This window comes from Rana temporaria, chromosome 2 (assembly GCF_905171775.1).
Source record: "Rana temporaria chromosome 2, aRanTem1.1, whole genome shotgun sequence".
Taxonomy (NCBI): domain Eukaryota; kingdom Metazoa; phylum Chordata; class Amphibia; order Anura; family Ranidae; genus Rana; species Rana temporaria.
In genome coordinates this window covers 344,192,982-344,202,943 of record NC_053490.1, presented here as the reverse complement: position 1 = coordinate 344,202,943, position 9,962 = coordinate 344,192,982, and the positions used below count along the sequence as shown (strand labels likewise).

Below are 9,962 nucleotides of genomic sequence, written 5' to 3'. Positions count from 1 at the left end.
CACTTATGTCCATACTCCCAGAGATTTAATACCTCTGGATAATTAGATCAGCGCAGTAACACTTTTCTTCCTCATGCACTATTGACCCCCACTAAGGGCACACAGTACTGCAGCAGATCACGGTTCACATTTATTTATTTATTTATTTTCTTTTGCGCCGGTGACATTCACAACCAAAAGAAATTAAATAGAATTCTGGAATTAAATTTGGTACCGTTGGTAAGACAAATTAAGTTAGACCTGCAGAAATGGGATAAAGAAGTCTTTACTTGGTTTGGCAGAATCAACATCATAAAGATGAATGTAAAGCCGAGGTTGTTATACCTACTACAGACGCTTCCAACGAGGATACCCCAGGGGTTTCTAAGAGGTCAGAGCAAATTTCGCAGGATTTATATGGGCAGGGAAACCAGCCAGAGTGCGTAGAGACATTTTAACGCTACCAAAGGAAAAGGGGGGGGTGGGATTCCCAGACCCACTCTATTATGAGGCAGTACATCTGTCAAGAGTATTGGATTGGTGCGTCACACCAAAAGACAAACCATGGATCATTTTGGAACAGGCAATGTCGGAACTACCATTAGAAGGCCTAATTTGGTTAAGTGACTCCACGATACCACAGACAGTTAAACGACATCCAACGATAGGGACGACTATCAGTGTGGTTAAAAAGATTTTTAAAAAAATAAATAGACCAACGGAAGTGAGTCAGATGATACCAATTTTGGGCAACCCGGCTTTTGTACCTGGTTTAAAGGACCCAGGTTTTCTAAATGTGAAAATACGGGGTAAAACCAGATTAACACATTTCATGAGGGATAACCATATAATGTCAAGTACGGAAATAGAAAGTGAATTATCAGAAGATCTGCATCCATATAGGAGGAGACAGCTAAGGGCATACCTTCGATCAATCTTGGGGCAGTCGACGGAGATTGCGACATTGTCTGAATTTGAGAAGCTATGTCTAAAAGGAGACTCGCTGAGACATTCGCTATCTCTGTTTTATACCCTAGTGAACGAACTAAAAGCTCCACAAGAATTAGGTTATATGCATGCCTGGGAGAGAGATCTAGGGGTAACCTTTTCAGAGAATCAAAAGAACAAAATATTTGAATTTACCCACAAGGCATCATTAGCATCTAAATACCAGGAGGGGGGTACAAGATTTTGAGTAGGTGGTATAGGCCCCCGGTAGTTTTGAATCAGATCTTTCCATTGGTGTCGAACCTTTGTTGGCGTTGTCAAAAATAAGAGGGCACTTTGTTACATATCTTTTGGGGAGTGTGAAGGAGTAAATGATTTTTGGAAAATGGTATCAGAGGTAATTGAAGAAATAACTGAAGTAGCTCTCGGAGAGAATCCGGCGACATATTTATTGTTTGACATTCCGATTTCATTAGAAAAATATAAAAAATCTTTGGTAAGACATTTGCTTACAACAGCTAAAGCATGTATTCCGGTTCTCTGGAAAAGTAATATCTCACCAAGTAGACCACAATGGTTTGCAAAAAATACTGAAATTCAGCATATGGAAAATCTTACAATGGCCCTAAGGGTACAAGAGGACAAGTTTAGGGAAATCTGGGCCCCCTATATTAGATACAAGGAACGAGGGGAATGGGGTAGGGAGGAGGGGTAGTGGGGAAGAAGGAAAATCATTTTTTTTTGTTTATGCTTCTGCTGGTTGGACATACAGTTTTGGAGCAGGGGGTGTGGGTATAACAGGGGGAGACCTCAGGTTACTGACACCTTAAACAGGGAGAGAACACGTTAAGCGTTTAGCTAATGGGAAGTAGTAGAAAGGTGAGGTAAACCTCTACTTGTTTTTTGCTTAATTAGGAATAAGAAAATGTTGTTAAGAGAAAGGTTATTCTCGATTAAGAAAACCTGAATTCTGGCTGAAATGTATGACGTTTAATTGTGATGTGTTATTATCCCTGTGTGAGGGAAAAAAAAAAAAAAGGAAAAATAAAGAATAAAAAAAAAAAAAAAAAAAATACATTGGCCTGTGTGTGTAACTTGCTGAGCAGATACTGGCAGCATTGCCAGTAACACCAGAGAGACACAGAGCGGCAAGGGGACATAACAGTGGCGACAAGGATTGTGGATTTTAGCACACATGGCCTTCATACAGTTTATTCAACCATTTGATCCTGCGGCTGAGTCATGGAGCTCTTGGGTGGAGAGGCTGGAACAGTATATGGATGCAAATAATGTGACTGTTGAAAAGAAAGTTGCAGTTTTTCTCACTGCATTAGGTCAAGCTGCATATGGAACTCTAAGGCCTTGTACACACGACCGGTTCATCCGATGAGAACAGTCCGTCAGACCGTTTTCATCGGTCCACCGCTGAAGTGGCCTGATGGTCTGATGTGTGTACACACCATCAGTTCAAAATCCGATCGGCACAACGACGTGCTGAAAAAAAAAAAAAGTTCAATGCTTCCAAGCATGCGTTGACTTGATTCTGAGCATGCGCGGGCTTTGAACCGATGCTTTTGTGTACTAACCATCGGTTTGGACCGATCGGTCATCGGTCCAATTTTAAAGCAAGTTTTAAAATTTTGGACCGAAGGACAAAAGACCGATGGGCCGTACACACGGTCGGTTTGGATCGATGAAACTGAACTTCGGTCCATTCTCATCGGTTTTGTCCGACCGTGTGTACGCGGCCTCAGAGACCTAATTTCTCCAGACAAGCCGGCCTCTAAGCCCCTGCCTGAGTTAATGGAGACGTTAGATACACACTACAACCCGAAGCCATTAGAAATCGCAGAGCGGTTTAAATTCTACAGTAGGAAGCAGCGGGCCGGGGAGGATATATCATTGCTTTACGTAAACTAGCTGCCACTTGTCAGTTTGAGACTACCTGCAGACGGCTCTCCGGGCCATGTTCGTCATGGGACTCTGCGACCCAGCCATACAGAAACGTTTACTCACGGAACCCGACTTAACTCTGACAAAAGCCACTGACCTTGCTACGGTCATGGAGTTGGCAACTCGGGACGCCACCCTACTGAAGGCACCATCTGAACCTCCTGCAAGCCAGGGTGAGGAAATATTCCACACTGCTATCACGCCTCACTCAAGACGGCCGTTCCCTGCCACTCAGCTTAAACCTCGCCTCCCTACTTCTTCGGTCTCTGGGACCTTGACTTGCTACCGTTGTGGTAACACTACTCACAGTGCGCCTGCTTGCAAGTTCAAGGATGTTGTTTGTTTTCGCTGTGGAAAGACTGGTCATATTGGGCGTGTTTGCTGCAGCTCGCTCCCCGAACACTACCAAAAAAGATAGATGTAAACAGACTTTCCGTGTAGATATGGACAATAACGGTTTCAGCTCTGATGAGGAGACCTGTGTCCAGCATGTTGGACTGTTTTGAGTAGCTGGGATTACAGTGGATGTCACACTCAATGGCTATCCTGTCTCCATGGATGTTGATACGGGGGCATCTGTGTCTGTCATTTCATGGACTGATTTAAAGGCATTGTGTCTGTCCCTGCCGCTCAGACCTACAAAGCTCACACTACAAACCCACAGCAAGGAACTACTACAACCCTTGGGTTATGTACAACCCCTTGTTACATTAGGCACCCGCAGTCAAAGTCTACGCCTTTATGTTGTGAGGAAAGGGGGTCCTCCGCTATATGGAAGGGACTGGATCAAAGCCCTGGGCATGCCTCCTTTTGCCATTGCCCAATGTACATTGCTTTCTGAAGTAGACCATTGGGTGGAATCCCTGAAGTCATGTTTTAAAAAGGTTTTTGAGGACTCTTTGGGCACAGGGAAAGATGGCCCACCCCCTCTTAAAGCTGGGTGCTACACCTCATTTTTGTAAGGCAAGGTCAGTATCCTTTGCCTTGCGGAAGAAAGTGGAAGCAGAGCTGGACCACCTATTGGCTGAAAAGATCATAACGAAAGTTGATAGAAGTGAATGGGCATCGCCAATTGTGCCTGTCAAGAAAAAGAATGGAGACATTAGAATTTGTGGTGATTTCAGGGTAGCCCTGCACAACCAACTTCTTGTGGATCAATACCCATTGCCTCGACTTGAGGATTTATTTGGCTCACTGGCTGGGGGGCAAAGTTTACAAAAATAGACTTAAAGCAGGCTTACCTGCAACTGCAAGTACACCCAGATTCACGTCATCATCTGTTGACCATTAACACTCATAAAGGTTTATTCCAGTATAACCGCATGGTTTTTGGCTTAGCCCCAGCTCCAGCTCCAGCCATCTGGCAGCAGCTCATGGATGAGGTCCTGGCAGGAATACCTTTCACCCAATGTCTACTGGATGACATGCTCATCACTGGTCCCACTGATGAAGAACACAGAAAGAATGCTGAAGCGGTGCTAGAGAGACTCCAAAAGTATGGTTGACGTATTAATCTTTCAAAATGCGAATTTCTCAAGTCTCAACTGGAATTTTGTGCCCACACGGTTGACCGACATGGATTACACACTACTGAAGAAAAGGTTAAAGCCCTTACCCATGCCCCTACTCCCCAGAATGTCACCCAGCTCAGGTCCTACCTTGGCCTCCTAAATTACTACCACCGTTTCTTGCCAAACCTGGCACACCAACTCTACCCGTTACATCGTTTACTGGATGCAAGAGCTAAATGGATATGGACAGAAAAATGTGAAGGAGCTTTTCGGATTTCTAAAGACCTCATTCTGTCTTCTCGAGTTCTGGTCCACTATGATTTAAAGAAACCCGTCATCTTGGCTTGTGACGCCTCGCCTTATGGACTGGGTGCCGTGCTTTCCCATGTCATGTCGGATGGCACGGAGCGCCCCATTTCTTTTGCCTCCAGGTCTTTAACCTCCGCAGAACAAAACTACTCCCAGATAGACAAGGAAGCTTTGGCCATTGTATGGGCCACAAAGAAATTTCACGCGTACATCTATGGTCGGGAGTTCACACTTATCACCAGAGCCGGCCCTACCATGGGACCCAATGGAACCCATGGTACCAGGCGGCATATTGGAGGGAGCGGCAATCCGGCCGGCAGAATTTGAAAGTTACAGTGACTAACTAATACAAGCAGGGCCGATCCTATACTGGGTGTCCCGCACCCCAGCGCTGTCACCCGCCGCAGAGAAGGACTGCCGAGCAACCGATCTGCCGAGCGCCGCCACCGAAGCAACCTGCGAGCCGAGGGAGGGATGCGACATCAGAGGTCAAACTGAAGCCGCGGCCGCCCCAGCATCCACAGCGCGCCACCTCTGCGGCTGGAGATTTAGCTCCGCTCGGCTCCTCCCACCTCTGCCATCTTCAGACTAAGAGGGAGAGGAGCGAGTGGAGCATTTTACAGCTGAGGCGAGCTGCCGCCTGATTGAGCCTGCAGCTGCCTCTGCCTGGACCGTCCGAGTGCCATGATCTGCCTGCAGTGCCTTGCTGAGTGAGTGCTGACTGCACCTGACCTGGCTGGCTGCCCTTCACCCTGTCTGTCACTGTAAGTAGTAATTCATTTACTGTGTGCCATTAAATGCAGCCACTGTGCCCACTGCCCATCAAAACCCAGCTACTGTGCCCATCAAAATCCAGCCACTGTGCCTGTCCAAACGCAGCCACTGTGCCCACCAAACACAGCCACTGTGCCCGTCCAAATGCAGCCACTGTGCCCATCAAAACGCAGCCACTGTGCCCGTCCAAACGCAGCCACTGTGCCCGTCCAAACGCAGCCACTGTGCCCGTCCAAATGCAGCCACTGTGCCATGCTATCAAACGCAGCCACTGTGCCATCAATTGTCGTCACTGTGCCCATTGTCACCACTGTGCCCATTGTTGACACTGTGCCAATTGTCGCCGCTGTGCCCTGTAAAATGACCCTCCCCCACGCCCGGCACTTACCTTTCTGGGGGTCAGACATCCTCCTTCCACGTCCCTCGATGTCCTCTCCCGCCCTCGGTGACGCTTCAGTCAATCAGGTTACCGGTGAACCTGATTGGCTGAGACTCCGGTCAGTCTTATCCAAGGAACGCACCACCCGTACATTCATTAGATACGTTTCCGGAAGCAGAGTACAGCCTGAGAACTGTACTCGGAAAGCCCATCAGAACCGCTGGCTGCCGCTGGCTCTGATAGGCACTTCCATACAGCCAACCAGCTGCCGTTATTCAGGTGGCAGGCACTCACCATCCAGCCATCTGAATAGTCGGCGGCAGTGGCAACAATAACAGATTCATGCAATGCATTAATCTATGTTATTGTAATCAGTGGCGGTGCGAGAGCCAGAGGGGGCGGTAGACGCAGCGCCACTGAGTTTGTCCTAATATAAGTCAATATATAAATGAAAAATTGCATTACTGTATATAAAAGAAAAAATAGTAAAGTGGATGTCAGCATCTGCAATCAACAATCAGAGATATTGCAAACAAAAAAATAAGGAAAAAAAGATGCAGCGCTGTGAGAAATGTATTAATAAAAATTGGACATATATGTGTATCCAAAAACAAAAAATATGTGCAGCCTGTGGAGCCGTAACAAACATCTAAATTAAGATGGACCTAGGTGCACACTCACCAGTCCAAACGTGTGCAAACAGCAAATATATGTATGAAAACTAAGTACACATATGTATAATAAGTTATTATACATATGCGTACTTAGTTTTCATACATATATTTGCTGAATGCACACGTTTGGACTGGTGAGTGTGCACCTAGGTCCATCTTAATTTAGATGTTTGTTACGGCTCCACATGCTGCACATATTTTTTGTTTTTGGATACACATATATGTCCAATTTTTATTGATGCATTTCTCACAGCGCACATTCTATGCATTAAAGAGTCACTAAAGGAATTTTTTTTTTAGCTAAATAGCTTCCTTTACCTTACTGCAGTCCTGGTTTCATGTCCTCATTGTTCGTTTTTGCTTTCATGTTGCTGTAAATCCTCTCTGTTCTGGACACTTCCTGGTTGCCCGTTTCCTGATAACCACAGTACTGGGAGATTTCTCTTGGTGGTCACTAATCAAGGAGGTGTGATTACTGTGTGTAAAACGAAACTGGATTGGTGCTGAGGAGTTTTAGACAAAGTATCACTGCTCTCTATTGGCTGACTGCCCTCTAGTGGCTCTCTGTACATCAGAGAACCAGCAAACAACAGCAAAAACGAAACTACACTGCAGGCACATTATATGATTGTTTTTTTTATCTATTTTTAATCATTTTTAAAAGGAATCAGTTAACTATTATGTCTCTATGCCCTGTAAACAGTCATTTCAGCTAAAAAAAGTTTTTCCTTTAGTGACCCTTTAAGGTGAAAAACCTCCTGTGATGCAGCAGATGGTGGGCGTATTTATTATATATTTTTTTTTTGGGGGGCAGCATTTCATTCTTGTAGTGGAAGTACACAGGCCACGATCTTGCCTGTCCACCTCCCTGATTGCCAGACATACAGCCACAGATCCTTTCCTGTCTCAGATATTCTCTTATGTTCAGACTGGATGGCCAGAGAGAGTTCCAAGTGAATTTCGTCCGTACTTTGCCAGAAAATGTGAGCTTGTGACGAATGTTGGTTGCCTACAATGGGGCAATAGAGTGATTGTACCCCAGTATTTGCAATCAACCATGCTGCGGATGCTGCATGAAGGCCATCCTGGTGTGGTGCGCATGAAGCAGCGAGCCCGGAGCTATGTTTGGTGGCCACAAATGGATACGGCAATTGAAGATTATGTTGCTCAATTCCCTGAGTGCTGTCAACCCCAGAAGAGAGGAACCCTGCAACCTTGGCCATGGCCAACGGACCTGTGGTCAAGACTCCATCTTGATTTTGCTGGCCCCATCCAGGATAAAATGTATTTGATCGTGGTAGATGCGCATTCCAAATGGCCAGAGGTTTTTCAAATGCCTTCTATTACCTCGGCTGCTACCATTCTAGTCTTAAAGAAGCTCTTTGCTCAATATGGCTTGCCGACAGCCATAGTCTCCGATAATGGCACTCAATTTACATCGCATGAGTTTCAATCCTTCCTTGATGGCTTGGGCGTCCACCACTACAAAACAGCTCCTTATCATCCGGCTTCGAATGGGCTGGCAGAACGATTTGTGCAGACGTTTAAGAAGCACTTACTGTCCACTCTGGACCAGGTTGGACTGTCAGAGGAGAAGCTGCTGTAATTCTTGATCATGTACCATAACACGAAACACGCTACTACTGGGCTGTCACCAGCTTTTCTTATGTTTGGCAGGAATCTCCGCACCAAACTTGATTTAGTTCGTCCGCAGGAACCGTCATCAACACCTCCTTCGCCAGGCCTTCTGGGATTCCGTGCCGGTGATCTTGTATGGTCTCGGAATTACAGAGTTTTGCCCCCTTGGCTTCCTGGCGTTATTGATGGAACACTTGGTAGAAGAATGTACCTTGTTCGTCTGGAGAAAGGCATTTATGTTCGACGACACCTTTCGCAATTGAGGAAGCGCATTTGCCGGCCACTAATGACGAACCCGACCCCTCTTGCTAACCACCCACCAGAGTCTATTCTGAACTCTGCTGGTGACATATGGCATGGTGTCTGGCATGATCCCAAAAGTTTACAACCAAACCCTGAAACGGTTGGTGACCATATTCCTGAGGATCCCAGTCATGTGCCTGGAGTTAGAGACTGATTTGTATGTGGGACACCCACTGACATCTTCAGAAGCTTTGACTGACTATTCCTCCCGGTGCTGTGCCACTTCGTTAGTCTACCCGTCAAAGACGTCAAACGCCTCGTTGGCAAAGTGCTGACATTTTACGGGACACATTGGAGATCAGGACACAGAGACAAAGGGCTCATGAAGTGCTGCGGGAATCACAGAACTGAGTTGCAGATACTACTTGCTGAACTGATTTTGCTTGCCTCGTTATGTTATGTGTTCAACATTTTGTTCTCTTATGTTTTTTTTTTTTTTGGGAAAGAAAGGAGGTGTGATGTTTGTGATAGATCACTGTAACCCTTGCCCCTTTTTCTCCTGATGCATGATGGGGGGGGGGGGTAGGAGCTGTACCAGTAAGTCGGGACGGTGTGTGTGTGTGTGTGGAAACTGGAAGCAGACACACAAGGCTGGAGAGGGATTGCATATGTTAAGAACAGAAGCTGTTTGGATCAAGACTCCTCCATGTAAGAATGCCATAATGTTTCTGAGTAATAAACCTTGCTCTGGTTAAGAAGTACATCGGCCTGTGTGTGTAACTTGCTGCGCAGATACTGGCAGCATTGCCAGCAACACCAGAGAGACACAAAGCAGCAAGGGGACATAACAGTGACAAACATGGATGCACCCCCAAAGTATCATTTGTGGGAGACCCTAATAAATATGCTAGTTATGGGGGGCACATAGGTGCTCCTGAGTCCAGATGTGTAAACAGCTGCTTATTATCACTGTGTGAATGAATCCGGTTTGCCTTTCACATTCTAGTAAGGTTGAACAAACACATCATCTTTACAACAAGGTTTATAAACGTTGTTTTACGCAAAATTGGCATGACCACGTGTGCTTTTCCTGGATCTGCGGACCCTCGGTTTTGGAGGAAAGATGTTTACTACGAACGGAAAATACTACACTTTGCAAACTTGGAAACAGAAATTTGCCATCTTCAATAGTACAACCAGGCCAAACAAGCACATGGAGAAAAACATGGCGAAAAATAATAAAGACAATTGCACCAAACACATGTAAATTACCTACTTTTGTCAATAATTTTCTTGATCTTCCTATATTGCTCTGGCTCCCGCAATTTCAAGTCAGACCACCTTTTTCGGAGCTGCTCCTTGGACCTCCGGACCCCATAATACTCAGTTTCCTTGACACTTTGTCCATTATATGGGCCTTCCTCTGATTAGGGGTGTTGTATGGGCCATGATCTCCATCATAATCTTTCCACCGTAGTATGTCCACCATCTCTTCAAGTGACATATTTGTGGCTTTGTAGCGTCTGGGCCTGGATCATGACGTTCCCACCTCTG

At 45.9% G+C, this 9,962-nt stretch overlaps 1 protein-coding gene across 1 annotated transcript; it reads left to right on the top strand.

Moving 5' to 3' along the window:
* The first annotated feature begins 2,902 nt into the window (after positions 1-2,902).
* LOC120928305 lies at positions 2,903-8,233 on the top strand. The gene is made up of 4 exons (XM_040339404.1): positions 2,903-3,173; positions 4,219-4,355; positions 4,419-4,977; positions 7,358-8,233. The coding sequence occupies exons 1-4, from the start codon at positions 2,903-2,905 to the stop codon at positions 8,131-8,133; spliced, it is 1,743 nt and encodes a 580-aa protein (XP_040195338.1). The 3' UTR covers positions 8,134-8,233.
* Positions 8,234-9,962: the final 1,729 nt, after the last annotated feature.